The sequence below is a fragment of the Suricata suricatta genome, chromosome 11 (genome assembly GCF_006229205.1).
Source record: "Suricata suricatta isolate VVHF042 chromosome 11, meerkat_22Aug2017_6uvM2_HiC, whole genome shotgun sequence".
Classification (NCBI taxonomy): domain Eukaryota; kingdom Metazoa; phylum Chordata; class Mammalia; order Carnivora; family Herpestidae; genus Suricata; species Suricata suricatta.
The window spans coordinates 4,629,121-4,652,924 of record NC_043710.1 but is presented as its reverse complement, the minus strand read 5'-3'; the positions used below and the strand labels follow the sequence as shown (position 1 = coordinate 4,652,924).

The following is a 23,804-nucleotide window of genomic DNA, read 5'->3' as shown; positions in this document are numbered from 1 at the left end:
CTGGTTTCCTCCTTTGTCAGATCGAGGTAATCATAGTACTGCCTTCATAGCATTAATTTAGCATTAAATGACTGAATGCATAGGAAGGAGCACGGCACGGTGCCTGGCACATATAAGCACTTGGTCCGTGTTACGTATCACAATTTATATTAAGATCCTTATGCCTTCGGAGTCTGTCTTTGGAGGCGGCACAAGGAGGGATTCAGATTTATTTCAGTGTAGAGTGAGCCTGTTTTCCTAGCACCGCCGACCAATCAGCTCTTTCTCCTTCGGAACTGTGGTGCCACTTTTATCCTATATCAAGTATCCAGGTGTTAGCATATATATCTATTTTATTTTATTTATGTTTTTTATTTATTATTTTTGAGACACAGAGAGAGACAGTGCAAGCAGGGGAGGGCCAGAGAGAGAGGGAGACACAGAATCCGAAGCAGGCTCCAGGCTCTGAGCTGTCAGCACAGAGCCCCATGTGGGGCTCGAATCCACGAACTGCGAGATCATGACCTGAGTCGAAGTCAGATTCTCAACCAACTGAGCCACCCAGGTGCCCCCATGTATATCTATTTTAAGCTCTATTTTGGTTCCTTTGGTCTGCTTGGCTAATTCTCAGTCAGTATCACATGCTATTGATTATTATGGTTTACAGTGGTTTTGTTTGTTTCAGAGAGAGAGCATGAGTGGGGGAGGGAGCAGAGGGAGAGACAGAATTTCAAGCGGGCTCCATGCTCAGTGCAGGACCCAACGCAGAGCTCCATCTCATGACTGTGAGATCGTGACCTGAGCTGGAATCCAGAGTGGGTGCTTAACTGACTGAGCCATCCGCCACCCCATACAGTGAGGTTTATTTATTTTTTTAATTTTTTTATTTTTTTAAATTTATTTTTTGAGAGAAAGAGAGACAGGGCGAACAGGGGAGGGTCAGAGAGAGAGGGAGACATACAGTCTGAAGCAGGCTCCAGGCTATGAGTTAGATATCAGCACAGAGCCCCATGCGAGGCTTGAACCCACGAACCATGAGATCATGACTTGAGCCGAAGTTGGACGCTTAACCGACTGAGCCACCCAGGTGCTCCCAGTGTGGTTTAATGTGACAGGGCAATGTCCCCTCCTCTCACCTCTGGTCATCTTTTTCAACCTTGACCTAGCTTTCTATGAGTCTTTATTCTTCTAGAGAAATATGATAAGGTTTTCCAGGGACTTCAGAAACCATCTTAATTTTCACTGGGAGTTCAATTAAATTTCTAGATTAATTTCAGGAGAAATCACAGCTTCAAATGTTAGGCTCTTCTAATCATTAAAAAAGTATGTCGCTTCAATTATTCATGTCTTCTTTTATGTCCTTACAATCTTTCCCCTCCAAAAAGTTCAAGGCTGTGTTTTTATTTCCTAAATGTTTTCTGACTTTTATTGGTCTCGTGAATGGAACCTTATGTTTTATTACATGTTTTAGTGAGTTATTGCTGGTGTGAAGTGTTATTAATTTTTGGTGCCTTTATTTTATATCCCTGCAGCAGGGCGGAATTCTCTATTTGTTAAAATAGTCTGCCCATAGATTCTGTTGGATTTTCCATGTAGATAGAATCACTCTCACAATTTGTTTCTTGGTTTATTGCTTTGGCTTGGACTTCTCATACTACGCCAAACAGTATTCTTGGTAGAGAGCATTCCTTGTCTTGTTCCTGCTATTGAAAGGAAAGTGGGGCTAAATGGGTGATGGGTATTAAAGATGGAGCACTTGTTAATGATGAGCACGGGGTGTGAGTCACTAAATTCTACTTCTGAAGCCAGTATTACACTGTATGTTAACTAGACTTTATTTTTTTAATTTTTTTATTTTTTTGATAGACGGAGAGAGACAGCACGAACAGGGGAGGGTCAGAGAGAGGGAGACACAGAATCCGAAGCGGGCTCCAGGCTCTGAGCTGTCAGCACAGAGCCCGACGTGGGGCTCAAACCTATGAACTGTGAGATCATGACCTGAGCCGAAGCCAGACGCTTAACCGACTGAGCCACCCAGGCGCCCCTATGAACTAGAATTTAAATAGAAAATTTGAAACAGAGAAATGTGAATACTTACTCCATCATACTTAATCACATATGACTTTTAATCACTCTGAGAAAGCTCCTCTTTTTTCTTAACTGTAAGTTTTTTTTTTATCATAGTCATAGAACTTTATCAAATGCCTTTCCTGAATATTTTGAGATAACCACAGAAGTTTTCTCCTTTAGTTCACTGATGTGATGAATTACAATGATAGATATTTCTAATGTTAAACATTCCTTTGTTACTGGAACAAGTTGTACTTGATCTTATGCTTTTTCATTTTGGAAAATTTTTTTGAAAAAAATTAATTTTTAATTGTGAGGAAATACACATAACATAAAATTTACTATTATAAACTTTTTTTGGAGAGAGAGAGAGAGAGAGAGGATGCACACATGAGTGGGAGAGGGGCACGAGGGAGAGGGAGAGGGAGAATTCTAAGAACCTTAAGAGGCTCCAGGCCCAGTGGTGAGCTGACTTGGGGCTTGATCACAGGGCTTGTGAGATCACGATCTAAGCTGAAATCAAGAGTCCAGAGCTTAACAGACTGAGCCACCCAGGCGCTCCTATCTTAAACATTTTTAAATGCACAGTTAAGTATATTCGCATTGCTATATGACCAATATCTAGGGCCTTTTCATATTGTGAAGCTGAATTTCTATATTCATGAAACGAGTGTTCATTTTTCTTTTCCCTAGCCAACCACTATTCAACTTTGTCTCTATGAATTTGACTACTTTAGTACCTTAGATAAATGGAATTATATTGTAGTTGTCCTTTTTTAAAGTTTTTAAATTTATTTTTAGAGAGAGAGAGTGAGTAGATAAGGGGCAGAAAGAGAGGGAGACAGAATCCCAAGCAGGCTCTGTGCTGTCAGCACAGAGCCTGATGTGGGGCTTGAACTCATGAGCCGTGAGATGAGTGGAAACCAGGAGTTGGATGTTTACTCCACGGAGCCACCCAGGCGCCCTCCCCCCCACATTGTCTTTTTGGGAATGACATTCACTTAGCATATTGATGCCTTTTTATGGACACTAGTGGATTCAATTAGCCTAATATTTCAATCAGTCTTTTTCACATCTATGCTTATCAGTAAAAATACTTTTCTTGTCTTGTGCTATATTTATCTGGTTCAGGAATAATCAAGATTAAACTTGCCTCATAAAACATATTGATCAGCTTTTCCTCTTTTTCCATTTTCTGAAGCAATCTGTGTAAGATACAGACTACTTGGTGCTTCAAAATTTGGCAGAACTTGCCTTTGAAATGTCCTGTGTTGGTAAAACGCAAAAGCCAAGCAAACAATGCATGCACGGGTCCTTTTCACCTTTAGGACCCACCTCTCTAGGGGGACGTGTTGTGGGAAATGAATCATAGTAAATATCTGAAGCATTTAGCACCTGGGTCAGAGGAGAGGAACACAATAATGCTTCCCAGTTATGAGGACAGGATGGAGACCCGGCTCACAGGGTTACCTAATCCTTAACTGGGAGAAGACTCCTGCCGCTATTGTTAACAGCTAGTTTCAAGAGGCCGAGGGAAACCTTGTTTTAGCCCACAAAGTACCTCACTTCCATCAGGTATGCATTTCCTAGTACTTAACGTGCACCTACTGTGTGCCTGACACTGTGGATTCAGTGGACGACGCACCCACTCCGGAGCCCACAAGGGGCTCTCACGGTCTCCCGGGAGTTTACTGTACTCACAGGAAAAAGCCCTCCTTCCCCTCCCTCTTACTCCTTGTTTTATTTTTATTTTTATTTAATTAATTAAATTTTAAAGAGAATAATCCAGGACGCAAAAGTCACTATTGTGCTAGATATGCAAAAAAAGGCCCGAAAAGAATACGCAGTAACAGGAATTTTAGGGAGCGGCGTTACGGATGGGGGTCCCCCCAGCCCATTCTCCGAGCCCCGTAAATTGTTAAACTACTACAGCTTTAAACGGGTTGGGGGGGCGAGGCACACAACTTGCGAGGGCCATTCCAAACCCACACAAGGACACAGCGGCGAAAGACGCCCCGCCCCGCCGGCCACACCCGGGCCCCGCCTCTCGGACAGGCCCCGGTCCCGCCCCCGGAGGGTCTCAGGCCCCGCCCCCGGCCGCTCGCGAGCTCTCGGCCGCGGCGCAGGGAACCAATCACCGTGCGTTTCTACGTTTAGTCCCTCTTTGGTGTCCGCCCTCAGCCAAAATGGCGCTATCTCGGAAATTGCCGAAGCCCTAGAAGTTGCCGAAGCAGGTCCGGAAGCTGCCGAACGAGTCCGGAAGTTACCGAAAGAGAGCAGCGGGGAAGAAGGATGGCGGATATCATCGCAAGACTCCGGGAGGACGGGATCCAAAAGCGTGTGATACAGGAAGGCCGAGGAGAGCTCCCTGACTTTCAGGATGGAACCAAGGTTCGTGCCTAGCTCCCTCCCCTCGACCCTTCTTCGACGCGGTGCGCATGCGAGGCGGGAGGAGGCCTTAGGCGAGAGGTTGCGCATGCCCAGATAGCAGTGGCCAGTGACTCTACTGCTCACATGCCGAGCTCGACGCTGGTTGGTCTGAATTTAAGCAAGGGGTGAATTTGGATGCGTCTGCCTCGCCCCGTGGCTTGGCCGTGTGGCTGCATTGGTCGGGGAGGCCGTCAGTCATCATAAGAAGGTTGCTTCATGAGAAAGGGGTTTGGCTTCAGTGTCTAAGCAGACCTGGCTCCGGAGGAGACCCGGAGCAGGAGACCTGGGACCTGGGAGGTGCCCCAGGACTGGGAAGGAGGGCCGCGGCCTCTGGGTTGCCAAGTTCAAGTTCTTTTATAGGTAGGAGGGCCTACTGAAAAAAGTTAAACCAGCTCCCTTTGTTTAGATGCGAAAAGTGAGGCCCCAGGGCACAGAAACGCATTGACTATGCTCAGAGGTCAGGTCTGCCAGACTGGAGCCTTCTGGCAGTTCTACGAGATGTTGCTTAGGACAGAGAAGGGTTGGGAACTTAAAGAACCTCCCACTGTCCTCCTTTGTACATCCAGTCCTCTCTGATCCTCTCCCCCAAACAACCTATGCCTCCAGGCTTCCCTGCTTCTGCTCCTGCAGGTCCCTCCTCCTGGAGCACCTTTCCCAGTCACCGCTTGTCAGTAGAGTAAGGAGCGTCCCAGGGCCAGCCTGTGGGCCCAGCAGAGCAGTCACACAGAATGTGCACATGGAGGGAATGACCAAAGTCCTGGCCTAGACTGGGGACACCAAAAGTCAGAGCAGCTATGCATGGACACATGCTCCCCGGGCAGCGCTGTGCCAAGGTTGGGCAGGTAAAGATCCTAGCCTGGCTCAGTGCCAGTGCCCTGAGAGCAGAGGGGAGCTGCATCGTTCTGGTGATCAGCTAGCATGGGAGGGATCCTTTCTGAGAGAGAAAAGAGGTGTGGGTGTGGGTGCACGCCCCCATGGGCTGGGGGTTGATGAGCTTGGAGAAGGTCCTGGCAATGGAGATTCTGGACGGAACAGATACCAGGAGGAGAGACATTGTAAGGGTAGTGAAGATAGCTGAATGATGGCACCAGAAAACCGGGGACAGGTAATAGTAAATAATAATCCCCCGGTTTGATTGAATGGTCCTAGTGCACTGTGCTAAATGGTACACACGTTTATTTCCTTTCATCCCCCAATGTTGACTCTACTGGTTTGGAAACAGTTCAGAGACGCAGCATCCACTGGTGTGGTGGGGAAGCGCGTGGGCTTCTCCACCTGTATCCTACCAACGGGTCAGTCTCCAGATCTCTTCTCTCTGCACTCACCCCCAGATGATCTCCCCCAGGCTCACTAAAAAATCCTCAGGCGCCTGGGTGGCTCAGTTGGTTGAGCGTCCAACTTCGGCTCAGGTCATGATCTTGGGACTCTGAGTTCAAGCCCCACATTGGGGTCTCTGCTACTAGCTGCAGAGCTTGCTTTGGATCTTCTGTCCCCCTGTCCCTCCACCCCACCCCCTCTCACTAACGTGCTCTCTTTCAAAAATAAACATTTAAAACATTATGTTTAAAACATAATGAGCACCTGGGTGGCTCAGGACATTGAGCATCCAACTTCAGCTCAGGTCATGATCTTGCAGTTCATGGGTTCAAGACCCATTTCGGGCTCTGTGCTGACTGTTGGAGTCTAGAGCCTGCTTCAGGTTCTATGTCTCCCTCTCTCTTCTCCATTCGCGGTCATCTCTCTTGCTCTCTCAAAAATAAATAAACATTAAAAAAGTAAAAAGAAAAATTCTCCATGCCTGGACTACTCCCACATGTGTATTTCTTTTCTTTCTTTCTTTTTTTTTAAATGGGAAGGTGTCTTTTTTTTTTAGTTTATTTATTTATTTTGAGAGAGAGAGAGAGAGCACGCATGTGTACACACACTTGTGTGTAGGGAAGGGGCAGAGAGAGAGGAAGAGAGAGGATCCCAAGCAGGCTCCACACCATGAGCCCGGAGCCCGACTCGGGACTCAATCTCACAAACCTGAGCCAAAATCCAGTGGGATGCTTGACCAACCGAGCTACCCAGGTGCTCCCACAGGTGTATTCCTGGCTCCCAAGTCACCATCTCCGCTTGGATGTCTGGTCAGCCGCTCAGACTTCACCCGCCGCGCCCAAGCCTTCCCCATCTCAGCTAAGGGCCCCCGACCTTCTAGTCGCTCAGGCAAAACACCCCAGAGTGTCCATGGCCCTTCCGTTCTCTCACGTTCCACAGTCTTCGCCACTGTTGTCCCCTGGCCTACTGTGGTGGCCTCCTCTTCCTGCACAGCCCCTGCCTCCCTGCATCCTTTCTTATCTGGGCACCTCTGGAACGCAAGTCAGATCCTGTCCCTCTTCTGCTTGGAGCCACCCAGAGGAAAGACACGACGTCTTCAGCACAGCCTCCAGACCCTGCGGGATCCATCCCTGCAGACCCCAGAGACCCCACAGTGCACTCTGCTTCTGCCATACTTGATGCTGCTGCTTTTTTTTTTTTAATGTTTATTTTTGAAAGGGAGAGAGAGGGGCACCTGGGTGGCTCAGTCGGTTGAGGCTCCGACTTCGGCTCAGGTCAGATCTCACATTCGTGGGTTCGAGCCCTGCGTCAGGCTCTGTACTGACAGCTAGCTCAGAGCCTGGAGCCTGCTTCTGGTTCTGTGTCTCCTTCTCTCTCTGCCCCTCCCCCTCTTGTGCTCTGTCTCTCTCTGTATCAAAAATAAATAAAACATTAAAAAAAAATAAAAAAAAAAAAAGAAAGGGAGAGAGAGAGCGGAAGCAGGGGAAGGGCAGAGAGAGAGGGGGACACACAGAATTCAAAGCTGGCTCCAGGCTCTGAACTGAGCCTTCAGCACAGAACCTGACATGGGCCATGAGATCATGACCTGACCTACACCCAGAGCTTAGCTGACTGGGCCACCCAGGTGCCCTATCTTGATGCCTTTTTTTATGTTTATTTATTATTGAGACCGAGAGAAACAGAGCATGAGTAGGGGAGGGGCAGAGAGAGAAGGAGACACAGAATCGGAAGCAGGCTCCAGGTTCTGAGCTGTCACCACAGGGCCCGACACGGGGCTCGAACTCACAAACCGTGAGATCATGACCTGAGCTTAACCGACTGAGCCACCGGGAGCCCCAGCCTTGATGCTTCTTGAACACACCACACAATCCCACTGCTGCTCTTTGGGCCTGGAGGGTTCACCCCCCTTCGCACCCCAGCATCTTTCTGGCGTGTTTCTTCTGTGCTCTGTGTGATCTCTGCTTGAATGTTGCTTCTTCGGAGAGCCCCGCCCCCGGTGTAGATGTGCCCTGTCTTACTCTGCTGCATTTTGCTTTCTGATCCATGGCCCTTAGCCCCACTGTACACAGTACGCTGATTTGTTCAAGCGCCATCTCCTTCCTCTAGAAGTTCCACGTGAACTCCATGGGCACAGGGACTTGTGTGCTTTATCTACTGCTGTGTCTAGCACAGAGCTCAGGCACATAGTAGGTGCTCAGCAAATATTTGTGGAAAGACTGTTTGGAGCCAGAGTGCTTGAGATCCCATCCCAGCCTGTCCACCCCCTAACCATGTGACTCGGGCCCCTGACTACCCTCTCTGTGACATAGTTTCCCCCCGGGTGGTGGGGTAAAGGTCAGGTGGTGACCCTCGGGCGAGCCCTGTCCCTCCGTGCCATCATCTGCAGGCTGAGAGCTGGGCTTGGCCTTGGGGGCTGGGCGGGAGTTTGTGCCCTCGCCTTATCCCCCACGTGGCCCGCAGGCCACATTCCACTACCGGACTCTGCACAGTGACAAGGAGGGCACCGTGCTGGACGACAGCCGGGTGCGTGGCAAGCCCATGGAGCTCATCATCGGCAAGAAGTTCAAGCTGCCCGTGTGGGAGACCATCGTGTGCACCATGCGCGAGGGGGAGATCGCCCAGTTCTGCTGCGATGTCAAGGTGCCTGACGTCCCGCCCCTGCCCGTAGAGCCTGTGCAGCCATTCCGAGCCCCCATCCCAGGGCCCCTGCCCTGGCTGGGCCTCCTCGAGCTGCCTCCAGGGCGCCGTACCAACCAACACGCGTCTTCTGCCTTGCCCTCTTCATAGACAGACTGCAGCCAGGGGCTTGCGAGTGACCCATACAACTCCTCTCTGGCCGCGAGTCACTGTCAGGCTAGACATATATCAGCTGGAGGGTCTGACCCCTGCCAGTCTTCCCGCCCACTCACCTCCCTGCCCTTCCTTTCCTTCCCCTTCCATCCCATTCTCTTCCTTCAAAGTGAATTCCTGGGTTCACTACCCCCAGGAAGCCCTCCCTGACTGCTGGCGGTTGGCTTGAAACCCTCCTTGGATCCTGTAACCCCTCATGCCCCGCACGGCCGGGATGGGGCCCTGCACCTGGGTCTGAAGACAGCAGAGCAGGCATCGGACCTGTTTACCTAGGGCTCAGAATGCTCAGCACCGAGACTTAGGGCACGTCTGCTGGCTGGCTGGGACCCCAGCAGTCTGCTCCCGCTGCGGACAGTGGGGGCCGTGAACGGAGCTGGTTGAACCGGGGAGGGGGTAGTTTGGTTCCCATCATCTCAAGAGCTGTCCTAGTGAGTCAGAGGCCAGGTCTTCTATGTCTGCAGGTCTCTGCTGAGGGCTTGGAGTTGCTACCTTGGGCCCAGCCCTGAGACAGGCCCTGAATGGGGTGGGGGTGGGGCGGGAGAGAAGGGAGAGACACTGAGAACAGAAGGTAGGGGCCCCCAGTAGGGGTGACAAGTCCAGCCTGTGGGCCACACCCCTGGGAAGAGGCATGAGTCCCGCTGAGCCTGTGAGAGCAGGGGAGATGGGTTCACAGTGAGAGTGGGCATTAGTGTTGGGGGTGGGAGGGGGAGGGGCTTGGCTTGGCTTGGTGGCCAGAGGGTGTGGCAAGAGGTGGGGGCTTGGCCAGAAGAGAAGGCTGGGTGGCCAGAGCACTCCCGAGGGAAAGGCCCTCCTGTGTTTCAACGGCACAGGGCCTGGGCTGGTAGCTGCTCCTCCTGCGGCTTCAGTGTCCTTTCTCAGGTGGCAGTGGGGCCGGGGGCTGGGCCCCTTGGGCCCGGTGACCAGGCGGCCCCTGCTCACAGAGCCCTGGGTGCGTGTGTGCCTTTTTGTAGCACGTGGTCCTGTACCCGCTGGTGGCCAAGAGCTTACGCAACATCGCAGCTGGCAAGGACCCCCTGGAGGGCCAGCGGCACTGCTGCGGGATCGCGCAGATGCACGAGCACAGCTCCCTGGGCCATGCCGACCTGGACGCCCTGCAGCAGAGCCCCCAGCCGCTCATCTTCGACATTGAGATGCTTAAGGTGAGGAGCCACCAGGCCACGGGCGCCTCCCCAGGCCACCCCTGCCCGGCCTCGCAGCGGGAGCTGGCCCTTCCTGCCTGCCTGGGGCTGCTGGCTCAGTGGGCAGACTGTTGGGGGGGTGTTGGGACAAGAATGGCCGATGGGGCCCCCGGCAGTGTCTGTGGGTCTCCCTCCTGGGGCCCCTCTGCCTCTACCGATCTCTGTGAGGGTGGGGACTGTCCCCATCTCGTTCACCGTTCTGTCCCTGAAACCTGGCATAGTGCTCGCCAAGTAGAGGGTGTTACTGAAGCGTTTGCCGAGTGGTTCTGCTCCTGGTGCCTAATGTCCAGAGGCCCGGCCGGCCCAGAGGTCAGGTCTGCGGCCGGAGAAGCTGGGGTGCCCCTGGGGCCTCCCCCTGACTTGGCCCGCGCTCTGGCAGGTGGAGAGCCCTGGCACGTATCAGCAGGACCCCTGGGCGATGACAGATGAGGAGAAGGCGAAGGCAGTGCCGGTCATCCACCAGGAGGGCAACCAGCTGTACCGGGAGGGCCGCGTGAAGGAGGCGGCCGCCAAGTACTATGACGCCATCGCCTGCCTCAAGAACCTGCAGATGAAGGTGCTGCCCAGAGGCCGTGGTGGAGGGGCGAGGGGGGGCCAAGGGAGCCGGCTCTCAGCATCTTCTGCCCTCTCCCTGCCCCCGCGGCGTCCCCCAGGAGCAGCCCGGGTCCCCCGACTGGGTCCAGCTGGATCAGCAGATCACGCCGCTGCTGCTCAACTACTGTCAGTGCAAGCTGGTGGCGCAGGAGTACTACGAGGTGCTGGACCACTGCTCCTCCATCCTCAACAAGTATGACGGTGAGTGCCGGGCACAGGGCCACACACCCCAGCCCTCGCGTCACCCCCTGGCGAGCCTCCGCGCCCGCCCGCGCAAACACCCTCCACCGAGGCGGGGCTGTGGGCCCTGTTGGGCTAGTGACTTATGGATGGTGTCGTGGGGTGGAGGGTGGCTGGCCTCCTCCGGTCGGGAGGGCTCTGCGCCACGAGGGGCCCACGGTGGTGGAAGTCGGGCAGGCCCGGCAGCTGGCTGGTCCTCCCCCGCTTCCTCATGCCTTTGCGTGCCCGCTTCCCGCTGGTACCCCCGCAGACAACGTCAAGGCCTACTTCAAGCGCGGCAAGGCTCACGCGGCCGTGTGGAATACCCAGGAGGCCCAGGCCGACTTTGCCAAGGTGCTGGAGCTGGACCCCGCCCTGGCGCCCCTCGTGAGCCGTGAGCTTCGGGCCCTGGAGGCGCGGATCCGGCAGAAAGACGAAGAGGACAGGGCTCGCTTCCGGGGTATCTTCTCCCACTGACGGGGGCCTGCCGGCCCTGCCTGCCCTGCGTAGCCCCGTGCCGCCGCCGCAGCGCCCCTGCCCCCGCTACGCCATGCTTCTCTGTATATAAAGGCCGTATTTATCTCTTCCTGGGCCTGCCGGGCTGGTCTGTTGGGAGAGGCAGGGCTATCACCTCGAATTTCCTGGCACTCAGGGTGGTCTTGGGAGGCGAAGGATCGGGGTCCTAATCCCCTAATCCCAGCTTCCCGTTCATCAGCTCCAAGACCTCTCTGGGCCTCAGTGTCCCCGGAAGAGATAGAGAGGATGATCTCTGTCATAAAAGGAAGTGTTTTTTTCCTGGCCAGGGCTGAGGTGCCCAGGAGCCTTCAGTCTTCAGTGGGAGACAGAGGCATGGCCAGGGGGGTCTGAGATGGTCCCCCAGTGCGGCTGTCCCCTCCAGCCTCTGGCCCTGTGGCCTCACGGCCCCAGCTTCGGGATGCAGAGGTTTCAGTCAGAAGCTGTCTGGGCCCCTCTGAACTGAAAGGCTGGCCCAGGGCGGGAGGGCTGGACGAGGTGGGATGAGTATTCGGGGGGCGGCCTCAGGGAGAAGGGAGGACACAGCCCTCCATGAGAACTCCAAGGCCCAGGCCCCCATCCTGGCCTCGCCTCGACCCTATGCTATGACCCTGGTCCCATCCTGGTCCCGCCCTGCCCTTCAGTGTCGCCATCAGACTGGAAAACTGGGCTCGGTGGCCCCGTGGGCAGTCAGGTGGGATGCACATGGTTTATTTCATGGGTTCACACACACTGGAAAAGCCCCTGGGCCCTCGCCGCATCCTCCTCCCACGGAGGCTGGGTGCCTCCCGCGTGAAAGGGAAGTAACACTGAGGGGCAGACAAAGATGTGGGGCGTGGGTTGCCCAGACCTCTGGCCCCCCAGCCTCCCATTCGGGGCCCCTCGAGTGCACAAATAAATAACTCTGGGCCGCCATAGCGTGGGCCTCAGGGCCTCACTCCTCACTGTCCAGCTTGAGGCTGATGCTTCGGGGCTTGCCTCGGGCCAGGGTGCTGGGCGGCGTCCCCGGGCTCTCCCGCTCCACCTGACTGGGCCCCCTGGAGCGAAGCAGCTGGCTCTGCTTTCGGAGGAAGTCCACAGGGGCAGCCCCCCCGTAGCTGCTCTTGGCCAGGGCGGCCCTGGAGGGACCCGTGGGGGCATGAGGGTGGGCGCCGGCCTCCAGTTGGCCCAGGTGGGCCACGTAGCCATCGGATAGGAACTGTGGGCAGAAATGGGTAGGGATGAGGGCACCGCGGGCCTCAGGTCCACAGGCAGCCCTCACCTGTCCCCTTCCCCCAGGTTCGTGGGCAGTGCTGGCAGCGTTATAGGCCTGGCACAGCTTGAGCTTGAGTCTTCTCTCGGCAGATAGGAGCCCCAGACTGGGAGCCAGAGCACCCTGGCTGTACTCCTCTCTCTGCCCCTCTCTGGGCTTCAGGTTCCTGGGAGCTCGGCAGGAAGTAACAGCCGCTGACAGTAAGCACTTGCCCTGTTCCACCCCGGTGCACACTAAGCGATGATGCTGGCGAAAGCTGTGGCGGTTGGTGCCATTTCATCATTTCCGCTCCCAGACAGGAAATTGAGGCTCAGGAAGCTCAAGGTCCACAGCCAGGGCCATGCCAGGGTGGATACGAACACTCAAGGTCTCGAGGACACTCCCGCCTGTTATACTATCCCTGCCCAGCAGCTCCAAGCTGTTCATGATGCCTGTCCCAGGAGGAGCCCAGTCCCCTGAGGCCAGCTGGCCGTTTTGTAGCCGTCCCCCCTCCGGTGCTTCTTCACACAGGTGGTCTTCACCGCCTCATCCCCAGGCTCCACTCCCCCGCCAGCTCCCAATCCTGGCCTGCACTTGGCTCTCACCTGGCACTGAGCTTGCAGCTTCCGCACTGCACGGCCCACGATGTAGGTCTGGCTCGGGGGCAGGCCCAGCGCCGCGTAGACGGCCACGTCTTTGGGGGACCCATAGCCGGCCACGATGTTCAGTTCTACCTGTGGTGGGAGAAGCCAGTCAGCCACCCCAGGGGGTGCAAGACCGGGGTGGGTAGGATGGGCCTACAGGGTCAGATTGCTCTGGGGCGGGGCTAGCCGATGGAGGCGGGGTCACGGGGTTTTACGCCATCAGGTCCCGCCCCCTCGACAGAGTTGGTCCAGAGCTCTAGGGGTCTCCTAACCACCAGGGGGCCAGGCCCTCGGGCCTCTCTTGCCAGTTAGGGCCCTGAGCCCGAGCCCTTGGGGATGGGACCAGATAGGCCTGCACAAGTCCTATAGCCCTTGGCGGGGACGAGGGGGGCGGCGCAGGACCATCCCCAGGCGCACCTCCTGCACCAGGCTCTGCAGAAACATCGCCTTCTGGCGCAGTGGGTCGTGGGTGAGGCCATCGCAGAAGGAGACGACACCGTGAGGAAAGTTGTGCTGCGACAGCCAGGCCACCACGCGGTGCTTCTGCATGTCGGGCCGGCCCGTTACGTACACGATCAGGTAGCCGGCGTCCTGCCAGTGCCTGCGGGGTGGAATGGCGGTCAGTTCCGTCTCCGAGGGTGGGGTCGGTCATTTCGGCCAGCCGGGTGGCACCGCTCCTACCTGACCACATCCACTGCGCCGGCGCGCACCTTGGGGTCGCTGCCCATGATGGAGACGCTGGCGGTGAAGGAGCCGTCGATGCTGAAGACCACGGCCTCCGTGCCGCGGGCCACCACAGTCAGGCAGCACTCAGCGTACGTGTGGTCGCCCCTGCAGCCCACGAACGGCGTGAGCGGCGCGGGTCGAGGCCCTGCAAGCCCTGACCCGCAGAGGCCCGGCCCGCCTGGCGCTCACCTGACCACCATGCGCACTGGGTAGACGCCGATGCCCAGCGCGCGCTCCATGGGCACGGAGAAGGTGAGGCGGCCGGAGCTGTTGGTGACCTCAGTGCCGAAGTGGATCCACTTGCCTGACAGCGGCTGCGTCATGATGTAGACGTCCACCTGGTTGGGGAGAGCAGGCGAGAGGGACCGTGGGGCGGAACCTGGGCGGAGGAGGGTCTGGGCGGGCTGTTGTCGCGGGTAGACGGGACCCAGAGGGGGGCGGGTGTACCCGGGGCCAAGGCGCCCTGTCCTGACCTTCTCTCCGGTGAGCGTGACTACGTCCAAGGGCCCGTACATGAAGCGCCCGTTCAGCACCTGGGGGCGGCCCTCGCACACCACCGTGTCGCTTGCCCGGTGGTTGGAAGTGACATTCTGGCGAGAGGAGATGGAGTGAGACCTCGGCCGGCCGGGAGATGACAGGATTGCAGGAGCAGCAGCTGAGGGGGACCCTAGGCCAGATGGGGGCGGGGCCTCTGCAGGAGGCCGGAGGCCCGAGTGGTGGGCGCTTTTCCAACCCTGACCTGAGGTCACAAGTGCCCGTGGGTGGACTTCGGCTCCCAGGGCCAGGAGCCGTGACAGGCCGGAATGTAGAGTGAGGCTGGATGCGGAGAGCTCGAATTAGCAATGGAAGGGGAGGAAGTTCCTGGTTCCCAGGGGCGGGACCGAGGCTCGAGGGGGCGGGACCAGGCCTTCAGAGGGGAGGTCCGGGAAGGTAGTGTCTGGGCGGGGGCGATGCTGTGGAGAGAGGGCTGAGCCTCTCTCCCTAGAATCTCCAGAGGACCCGAGGCGGGCGGGGACATACCCGTATCTTGACTTGCGTGCGTTTGCGCTGCCACTTCTCTCTGGGGAAGGCCGGGCTGTAGATGGATGGCTCCTCGCACTCGGTCAGCTGTGGCTGCTCCTTCTCGATCACCTGTGCACGCGAGGCCACGTGACCGGGGAACCCGGGTCTGCCCCTCCTCTGGCCGGAGGCTCCCCACCCTTGTCCAGGGCTCCTCGCCCACCCTGTGCGCCCGATCCCCGAGCCCACCTGACGCAGGATGAAGGCCACCACATCAGCCGACTCCCAGTAGCTGGCGTGGAAGAGGTGGGGCAGCGTGACGGTGGGGAAGGCGGTGAGCGCCTCGGGACAGTACAGCGAGTAGTCAATCCGCTTGGTCCCCCACCAGCGCTCCAGGACTGCACGGCCACGTCGGGCAGTGAGTCAGGGGTGGCCTCCCACCTCGTGCCCACGTGTCCGGCGCCTGGGTACTCTTTCCTCCCTCCTTTCTGTCAAGCCTGCTCTTTGCCAGGTCTGGGGTTGGGTACGGGGGCCCTCTCATCCCAGAGCAAATGCTGGGGGCAAGGGTCCTTCAGCTGGGCTTTGGGAGGTAGAATAATTGTCCCCTCCCCAGGCTGGGTGGCTGGCTGACTTACTCTTAACCACCTCACTGGTGGTGCTGGGGGCAGCTGGCTGGGCCGGTGGGTCAGTGCCTAACTCACTGCCCTTCCAGAAGGCACCGCTGGCAGAGGTGGGTGTTGAGGGCACCAACATCTCCAGCTCTTCCAGAAAGAGGCCTGAGTGGGTCTGCAGAGTGTCAGCTGGGGAAGGGGGGGGCAACCTGAGTGGTGGTCTGAGCCAGGCTGCCCTCCCCACTTTCCATCTGGGGGTTCCGGGACTGCCTGGTCCTCACACCTCTACCATCTTCCCCCAGCCCTTCCTGCTCAGGTCTTGGCTGAGGCTGAAGTGCCCCCCCCCCATTTGGGTGGAAGTGAAAACGGGAGGGCGTTCTCTCTTCTTATCTTCCCCCAACAGCCAACCTCATTCCTTCCAGAATGCCTGCTGCCACCAGCCCAGCGCGGGCCCACTTGTCTCATGGACCAAATGGGTACCCACTTGCATGCCTACGTGAACACACCCCCTACCAATACATGTGTCTATGGATACACCCCTACGGGCGGATACAACAGTCCCCCCCCCCCACATTGTGGCTTTTCTCAGACTCTGGCATCCCGGTGCCACTCTGGCTCTTCTCTTTAATGCAGCCATCACCACTGTCCCCACCCCTTGGCAGAGACTGTCGATTTTGGGGATCCAGAGCTCAGAGAGGGCCAGGGTAGGGCTCCTTGGTCCTGGGAGTGGTGACCTGAGAGGTCAGCAATGATATAGGAACCACCTCACATCCTGCTGGGGGAGGGGAGCCCATCCCTACCCCTCTCTGTGAGTGCCCTCTCCCTTCTCCCCTTTATTGTGGTCGGGGACATACCCAGCAGCAGGGATGAGCCGTCTCCCAGGGGGAACTTCTGGTAGCGGGGCACGGCCAGTGGGGCGATAGCCTGGAACTTGGGGGCCAGCAAGGGTTCGAGGCGGGAGGCGCAGGGGTCGGCCGCGTGGAAGAGGTTGTAGATCTGCTCACAGGCTGGGCGCATCTGGGCCACTGGTACCCGGAAGATAAAGGAAGGAGGAGGTTCAGCAGGGCAGGCTGGACGGTGGGGGGTGTGGGAAGCAGCACCTGGCATGCCGGGTGACCCTTAGCCAGCACTTCCCGACCTCCACGCCCCGAGAGGTCACCAGGGTCCTGTCAAGCGGGGACAGGTGTCTCAGCTAAGAGGCGATCAGATCCTGCAATGGCTGTCGGGATTCAGGATGAAGCACTTCCTCCTGCCTGTCCGACCCCGGCTCACGCAGAGCAGCGTGTAGGGGCTGGAGTTCCTCCTGGTGCACTTTGGGAAACTTGGCCTTGGCAAGTCTCTGGGCCTCAAGTTCCCCTTCTCTAGCCAGGCCATTTAATGTGTTCCATGACGTATGGCAATAACACCAGCATCTCGAGTGTGGCAAAAAGCCAGGGGAGGGACAGATGAAAGAAAAGGTGTGGCTGCCACCCCCACGCTGAAGGCTCACCCTCCAAGGTGGGCATCACGGTTTTGCGCAAAGCCAGCACCAGGCCCAGCGGGGAGCCAAAGAGGAAGAAGCCGGAGACCTTGAAGTCAAGGCGGGTGGCGCTGGTGGGGCCATCAGGAGCCTCGGAAGTGGCAGCAGGGGCACAGGAGGCTGTGCTTGCCCTCCTGGGGTCTCCAGAGGCGGTGGTGGAGGGGGCGGCCTGCAGACTGTCAGGGGGGAGGGGTGCTCAGTGCTGCCACCCCCGCAGCCCAGCACCAGCCCAGGGCATGGGTGATGGGGCAGGAATGTCACCTGTTCTGAGCACCCTCGGGCTCAGGACTGGCCATGTCGCTGGGGGTGCGCTGGGCAGGCAGGGCTGAGGGTTCTGGGCTGGCCCGTCCCAGCCCCTCCACCCCATCTGCCAGGGGGTCCCGCACTGGGCCGACCTCCGGGGAGAGCAGCTCATTGTTCTAGACAGAACAGGGGACAGAAATATCCTTAGGGTTGGAGACGATTGGATTTCTACTTATTTGGAAGTGAGGAGAGAGGCTTGGAGGTTGGGCAGGGACTCCAGGGAAGAACTGGGGCAGAGCCCAAGAGGGGACAGAGCGAGGCGGAAGGGAAGCTGCCTGAAGAGAAGTCATACTTCGGGGCAGGGGCTGGGGGTGGGGGTGAGGGGGGCGGAGACCGAGAGCTGGAGAGACAGCCCCCTCCGAGGGGGCAAGGTTCGGCCACACTGACCATGCTCCCTCGGCGGCTGCTGCCCCGGCTCCCGGTGCCCGCGCTGGCACTGTGGCAGAGTGCGTCAAAGCCCAGGATTCCACCGACGCCATCTCCGATCAGCACCACCTGATTGGGGAGAGCGGCGCCCTCAGGAGGATGGATGGACAGATAGACAGACGGACAGAGGGCTCTAGCGGCAAGCTTCTCTGGAACATTCCCAGCTCCTGACCTGCCCGCAGAAGCCGGCACCCTCCGACGAGCGCAGGAAGGCAGCATAGGCCTGGTTGGTGCGGGTGATGACAGTGGCCACAGCGCCCTGGTATCGGGATGATGAGGTGGCCAGTAGTGGCAGGGCGGCCAGTGGAATGTGGTCCTGGGAGCGGGACAGGCTGTCGCCGTCGTGGCTGTAGGGGCTCAGGCTGGAGGAGGAGGTGCGGTGGGTGGGTGGGAGGGCCTCTGGGCCCCTACCCTGCCCCCTCCATGTCCCCTCCGTCTGCTGGGAAGCCCAGCTCTGCGGCGCCTTTGCAGGGAGTATCAGTCCCCAAGGGGCCTCTGTGATGGAGCCATTGCCTAGAAACTGAAGTCCAGCCCCGTGTGTGACTGGCTTGGGTGTCTGGCTTCCCCGCTTCCTCCCCCTCTCGCCACGGGCCTCTTTGGTCCCCGGAGCGCCCAGTGGCTATCAGCACCTTGAAGACCCTGTGCGGCCCCCGCCCTCCCACCCCTGACCAGTACTTAGAGACAAGGGCGTAGGCGGCAGCGCAGATGGGAGGGCAGGGCACCAGACGCAGTGCCACGTGGCCCAGGGCCTCGGGGAAGTGGATTCGTGTGACAGCCTCAAAGGCCAGACTCAGCGTCTGCACGTCCGCCTGCTTGGAGTTGGCATCTCCGGGGCCTGAGTCCAGGATGTTGCCACTGTGCAGGATGAGGAAGAGGGCGTGGACTGCGCATGCCCCGGCCCCCAGCTCCCCGGCTCCATCTGGGCCCTGTGGGACACAATGGGGGGCCAGGGATGTCAGAGCAGTGGCCTGCCTGGTGGGTGAGGGCAGAGCTGCAGATGTGGGGTAGCCGGCCGCACTTACCTCCAAGTCCCTGGATGCTCGGGCCCCATCCCCAATGTCTTTGGTGGCCTCGGTTCCAGGGTCTATAGGACAGGGGGTAGCCAGTAAAGGTAACTGAGGGGCCTGCGGGGGGCCCCCTCCTCTGGCACTTCGGGGACCCTTGCTTTGCTGTCTGCCTCTTCCTCTGACCTCTCACCAGGCTCTCATGGGATATTTCACGTTTCTGAGCCTTTGCACGTGTTCTTCCTGCTGCTGTGAGGGACACCTTTTCCCCACAATGCCTGTCTGCCTGGAAAATTCCTTCTAATCCTGCTCTGTCCAGTATGGTGGCCAGTAGCCACATGTGCCCATTTAAATGGGAAGGAATTAAAGTACAATACAAATTTCAGTTCCTCAGTCACACGGGCCACATTTCAAGTGCTTGAAAACCACACGTGGCTAGTGGCTGGACGATTTCCATCATCACCAAAAGTTCTGTGGGACAGGGCTGGTGCAATCCTTCACAACCCAGCGTGGACCTCACCTCCCACGTGAAGCCTTCCCGGACTCCAAATTCATTCCTCCATTTTTTCTGCTGTGTCTGAACTTGGAGTACCCTCTAACTACCCATCTTTCCCCGCCTATCCGCTCATTAGTCATATGATATTCAATGCATGCCCTCCCTGGATTGACGCTCAATTTAGGGCGTTAGGACTGGGCTGTTCTGAGTGCTGACAGCATGCAGGGTGCTGGCGGCTGGCAGTCTTTACCTGGGGTCCCCTCAGCCTCCACGGGGGAGGCAAAGGCATCAATGAAGTCACTGGAGTTCCACTTGGTCATCTCCTTGGGGAAGACCTCGTCACTGTCCGAGAAGCCTTCTACAAGGACAAGGGGCTGTGTCACGGGGCGGTAGGAGCTGCTCAGGGACACCCCCGCCCCCGGCAGGGCCGTGGTGCTGACCGTGGGCATCAAAGAACTCCTCCTCGGAGCTGTTCTCAGAGTCTCGGGCAATGTTCTGCATCCGCCACTCCGACAGGCTCTGGGGAGACACGCCCCCTGCAGGGCCACATCTGTCTCAGCCTGGAGTCCAGCCCGAGGGCGGCTCCCTCCCTTCGCGGTGCCCCCAGCCTCACCTCCATGCTGGGATGAGTACGAGGAACGGGAAGATGAGGACCACTGCTTGCCGAAACTGGCATCAGGCGAGGCATCGGGGCCGAGGGGTGCCTCGGGCCCATCGGGAGTGCCAGCGTGGCTGGCCACAGCCCGGGCCTCAGCACTAGGCTTCCCAGGGGCCTGGGTTTCGGGCCCCTCACTGCCCGTGTTGCACTTGGCCATGCGCTGTGCCAGCATGCGGGCAGTCTCTTCCTCTAATGCCCGGATGTCCGCCATGCTCAGCTCTGTCCATTCATCCTGCCAGCACCAGGCCTGGCGGTGGGCCCGTAGCATCACCCGACGCAGACCTGCAGGTGCCCAGGCATCAGAACCAGGCCCCTCAGCCCGAGTTTCCCTGCCACTGCCCCCCGCCCCCCCCCCCCGCCCTGGCAGCAGCCATATTCCCAGCTCTCTACACTGGGTGATGGCTCTCGTGGGCACACCACCCACCCAGAGCCACGAAGTAGGACAAGGCTGGTGCCATCCAGGAGATGGGAGTAGAAACTGGGGCATTTGCCCCCAGCTCTGAGCATAAACCCAACCCCAACACTCTGGGCGGCTGGGGCCAAGCCTGCTTCTTGCTGTCTCTTAGTGGGCTTCCTGCTGATATCTTCAGAGAAGTTAACAATCAAGGCATTAACAGTTAATGAAACAGTTGATAGTTAATGACGGTGTTAACAGTTAATGGAAGGAAGTGTTGGCACTTAATGAAGTTTGTAGTGAAAGATGCTACCCATTCTGGGATGTTTTCATCTGAAGCAGAGGCTTCAATATCTAGGGAATCAATTGATGATGGTGGGATCATCATTATAAACTTCTGGAGGGAAATCTATCAGAATCTGACTAGCGGGGATTTCTGCGGGCGGTTTCATTTTCTTATTTGTGCTTTTCAGTAGTTTTACAAGTGCAAGACCAGGAGCCTGGATTATTCTCTAAGCTAAACTCCCTCATGCGTAAGATGGGAACCGGAGCTCCCACTCGGTAGGGGTGTCAGGGTGGTAGAGGAGGTCTGGCATGAGAAGTGATTGGCGGAGGAACGGGCGTGTTGTGAATGCTCCGTCAGTGTTAGCTCTTAATGCCTGGCCCGGCCTCCTGCTCATTCACAGAATGGAAAATGAAGGTGCAGACATGCGGGAGGGCCTGGGGAGCCCAGGACCCCACGGCCCCCCCATCCAGGATTCTTCTATCTCCAGGGGAGCCCCCCTCAGACCTAGGAGCTGGGGCAGGGCTGAGCTGCAGGGGCTGTGGGGTTGGGGTTAGGAGGGTGAGAAGGGGAGCTGGGAGCGGGAGGGACCCCAAGAGGATGAGTCAGAGTCACAGCCTCTACTTGTTAGTGTGTGGCTGGTTAGGTCTCCCCTGGCCCACAGAACGCTGGAGAATCCTAGACGCCTAATGGATGAAAAGGAACATCTCTGAATGTCAGAGGCTGCATGGACCTCAGAGCTCATGTCTCCAGCTGCTTGCTCTCCTGCGTCTTACCTATACCTCAAGGCTGGGCTCCCCTGACCACCAGCCGAGCTGGGCTGCTCCCCTCTGCCTCAGTGCCACCATATCAAGTGGAAATGATGGCTTTATGCTTCTGTGTCCCCAGTCACCGGAGAGCGTCCCTGGCTCAAGGGAGGGGCCCGGTGCATGCTGGGTGAAGGGAGCGCCCTGTGGCTGGGTGCTCACCGACATCATGGATGAACTGCTCGATCTTGGCCTGCATGCCCCAGTAGCGGAACTCGACCTTGCACAGCTTATAGGCGCACATGAGGGGCCCTGTCTGGGCCGCCGTGCGAGCCCAGTCATCGGCCAACGGTCCCCGGCCGGTCTTGGCCGAGCGGTACAGCCGCGGGTCCTCTTCTGCCTTGTACTCTCCTGGGGCCACCGCATCCCGCACGATGTCGATGGTGTCTGAGGGGGGCCCAGCGGCACTGAGCAACGCCGGCCCCCTCTGGCCCTATTCCCCCACTTCCCCGCAGCCAGGAAGCCAAGGCCAGGAGAGAGCCTGGGGCTTGTCAGAGGCTGCCCACGGAGATGGCAGGTGGTCTGAGAGGGGCTCTCGGGTCCCCTCACTGGCCCCAGGCCTCACCCAGGATGCGCTGTCTCCTCTCCGCTCCACTCAGGTTGAAGACGTTCGGCTGCTGACCCCCATCGGGCAGGTAATAAGTCTCTATTTCAATGGAGAATTTCTCCACAAAGGGGCAGGTGTACCTGGGCACAGGGCAGGGGGGAGGGTCACTACTGTGCCGACCAAGGCTGCTCTCCTAGTAGCCCCAGGCCTGCCCCACCCACTCACCGAGTTCGGGTGTAGGGATAGGCATTCCAAGACTCCTCCTCCACCTGCAGCGCGGCCTTGGGCAGCAGCGCCCGGAACCAGCCTGGGATGTGGGAGCCCACGTGGTACACCTTGTGTGTGTACTGCCCACTGCCGCCGGGCCCGTCTGTGTAGGGCCGGTTGGCCAGGATCTCCACGCCACTGCCCTCACCGCTCGACTCCTCCCGGCTCTTTTTCTGCACCCAGGGCAGAACAGAATGGGCCGCGTGGCCCCGTCTGAGCTCCCGGGATCCTCCAGCTCGGCCTGGCCCCCTGCACAGTGCGGGAGCCCTGGTCCCAGCCTTCCCACCTCCCTGAAACTTGACCCTGGCCCCCCGCAGCTCCCTGGGATCAGGACCACAGCTGCTGCCCAGTTTTCATTCGCATACTGATTGTTCTATTTGAGGCATACTGGGATTATCTTAATTGGGACCTGTTGGTAAATAAAACAAAACCCCCTGCCTGCCCTGTGGGACTTCAGTTCTAGGGCAGGTGGGGGTGGGGGGACATGACAAAAGCCAAGTGACAGGGTCTATTAGAGGTGGGAAGCGTTATGGGAAAAAGAAAGTGTAGACTAAGGCAAGGCGTATTAGGTTGGGGTTGCAATTCTGACAGGATGATCAGGGAAAGGCTCTCTGGGAAGGTAACATGACCACAATTTGAGCCTGACTGAAGGAGAGGGCAGGTGTGGAGTGCAGAGGTGGGGCGGGGGGAGCTATCCAAGGCAGACAGGATGCCTGGGCAGGTTCCTGAGATGGGGGTGTGGCGAGTGCCCCAGGCAGCCTCAGGGAGGGTGGGCTGGAAGAATCAGGGAAGTCCTCTGAGAACCTGACCCCAGGCCTCTCCCTCTCTGGGGCTCCAGTACCTGCTCCGGCCACACCCCTTGTAGTTTGGGAGCATTCAGATCCTGCCCTTTTATAGCTCTGGAGCCTGAACTTGGCCCACTCAACCCCCTGAAGCCCGATCCTAGCCCTCTTGTCTCCTCAGACCCTGACCCTCATTTCTGGGGGAACACAGGCCTCCGTGAGGCCTTGCACCAACCCTCTTCTCCCCCTGAAAGCCTGCGCAGCCCTTCTCACAGTCTAAGTCCAGACCCGTACGTCTTGGGTCCCTGGCTGCCCCTCTCTGTCACAGTTTTGGAGTCTGATCCTCATCCCGAGTCCCTGACCCCCTGAGGTTGTCAGGATTCTGCACCCTCCGGGGACCGGGGACCGGAAACCAGCTTCCAGTCTTCTCCATCACCTAGCTCCCCTCCTGGCTCCCTGCCTCTCACTCCTGTCTCCTCGGGTGCTCCTGTGCCTCCCGCAAGGGGTTAGGATTCTAAGGAGGATTAAAGGAGATCAGAAGTGGGCTAGCGTCAACCAGCCAGCAGCCGGGCCCTTGGGGGATGGGGAGGTGCCACTAGGTCCTTCTGTCCCCTTTCCCAGCGCCGCCCCCCTCCCCGCATTGGAAGGGGGACATCTCGGTCCTCCCTAGGCTCCGAGTCCTTCCAAGCCCCAGAGCCGGGCTGAGGGGGGTTGAGCCGGCTGGCCCCTCGTCCCAGGTGCGGCCTGCGCGCTCCTGCCGTGACCCCTATCTCGAAGTGCGGCCCCCTTAAGCTCCCGCTTCCCACCGCCCTCACCTGGATCATGTAGAGCTGGGCCACCTGGTACTCATCCAGACTCATGGGAAGCAGGATGTGGTACTCCTTGATGAGCATCCTGAAGGTGTTCGGCCGGCCGCGCGCGGCCTCCGCTCCGCCTG

At 58.0% G+C, this 23,804-nt stretch overlaps 2 protein-coding genes across 3 annotated transcripts in view; one reads left to right on the top strand and one right to left on the bottom strand.

The window, feature by feature from the left end:
- Window positions 1-4,191: 4,191 nt before the first annotated feature.
- On the top strand, window positions 4,192-11,223 carry AIP (aryl hydrocarbon receptor interacting protein). Of its 2 annotated transcripts, none has more exons than XM_029956429.1 (6): window positions 4,192-4,440; window positions 8,257-8,436; window positions 9,618-9,806; window positions 10,225-10,401; window positions 10,499-10,632; window positions 10,930-11,155. In XM_029956429.1, exons 1-6 carry the CDS (start codon window positions 4,342-4,344, stop codon window positions 11,054-11,056), a joined length of 906 nt encoding a protein of 301 aa, XP_029812289.1. In that variant the 5' UTR covers window positions 4,192-4,341; the 3' UTR covers window positions 11,057-11,155. The 2 variants fall into 2 exon arrangements, with proteins under 2 accessions (XP_029812289.1, XP_029812288.1); XM_029956428.1 differs by having other exon boundaries at window positions 4,195-4,440; window positions 10,499-10,640; window positions 10,930-11,223.
- A 638-nt stretch (window positions 11,224-11,861) lies between these two features.
- PITPNM1 (phosphatidylinositol transfer protein membrane associated 1) overlaps window positions 11,862-23,804 on the bottom strand; it is a 13,669-nt gene continuing 1,726 nt past the window's right edge. Inside the window, exons 2-24 of the mRNA XM_029956427.1 lie at window positions 23,683-23,801; window positions 22,044-22,258; window positions 21,837-21,958; window positions 21,434-21,658; window positions 19,744-20,070; window positions 19,571-19,666; window positions 19,381-19,488; window positions 18,653-18,714; window positions 18,306-18,556; window positions 17,803-17,992; window positions 17,592-17,699; window positions 17,163-17,320; window positions 16,872-17,077; window positions 16,237-16,407; window positions 15,407-15,571; window positions 15,021-15,169; window positions 14,793-14,903; window positions 14,246-14,362; window positions 13,962-14,110; window positions 13,728-13,877; window positions 13,464-13,647; window positions 13,008-13,136; window positions 11,862-12,369 (exon numbers count right to left, since the gene is read on the bottom strand). Of these exons, the coding sequence (XP_029812287.1) occupies window positions 12,106-12,369; window positions 13,008-13,136; window positions 13,464-13,647; window positions 13,728-13,877; window positions 13,962-14,110; window positions 14,246-14,362; window positions 14,793-14,903; window positions 15,021-15,169; window positions 15,407-15,571; window positions 16,237-16,407; window positions 16,872-17,077; window positions 17,163-17,320; window positions 17,592-17,699; window positions 17,803-17,992; window positions 18,306-18,556; window positions 18,653-18,714; window positions 19,381-19,488; window positions 19,571-19,666; window positions 19,744-20,070; window positions 21,434-21,658; window positions 21,837-21,958; window positions 22,044-22,258; window positions 23,683-23,801 (3,776 nt within the window). The 3' untranslated portion in view covers window positions 11,862-12,105. The remainder of the gene's footprint in view (window positions 12,370-13,007; window positions 13,137-13,463; window positions 13,648-13,727; window positions 13,878-13,961; window positions 14,111-14,245; window positions 14,363-14,792; window positions 14,904-15,020; window positions 15,170-15,406; window positions 15,572-16,236; window positions 16,408-16,871; window positions 17,078-17,162; window positions 17,321-17,591; window positions 17,700-17,802; window positions 17,993-18,305; window positions 18,557-18,652; window positions 18,715-19,380; window positions 19,489-19,570; window positions 19,667-19,743; window positions 20,071-21,433; window positions 21,659-21,836; window positions 21,959-22,043; window positions 22,259-23,682; window positions 23,802-23,804) is intronic.

What these genes read in the sequence shown, in the direction of transcription:
- AIP (XM_029956428.1), top strand. Translation starts at nt 4,342, where the DNA reads ATGGCGGATATCATCGCAAGACTCCGGGAGGACGGGATCCAAAAGCGT. An exon ending in ACTTTCAGGATGGAACCAAG is followed by an intron (nt 4,441 to 8,256) that starts GTTCGTGCCTAG and finishes CGTGGCCCGCAG; the next exon opens with GCCACATTCCACTACCGGAC. An exon ending in TCGACATTGAGATGCTTAAG is followed by an intron (nt 9,807 to 10,224) that starts GTGAGGAGCCAC and finishes GCGCTCTGGCAG; the next exon opens with GTGGAGAGCCCTGGCACGTA.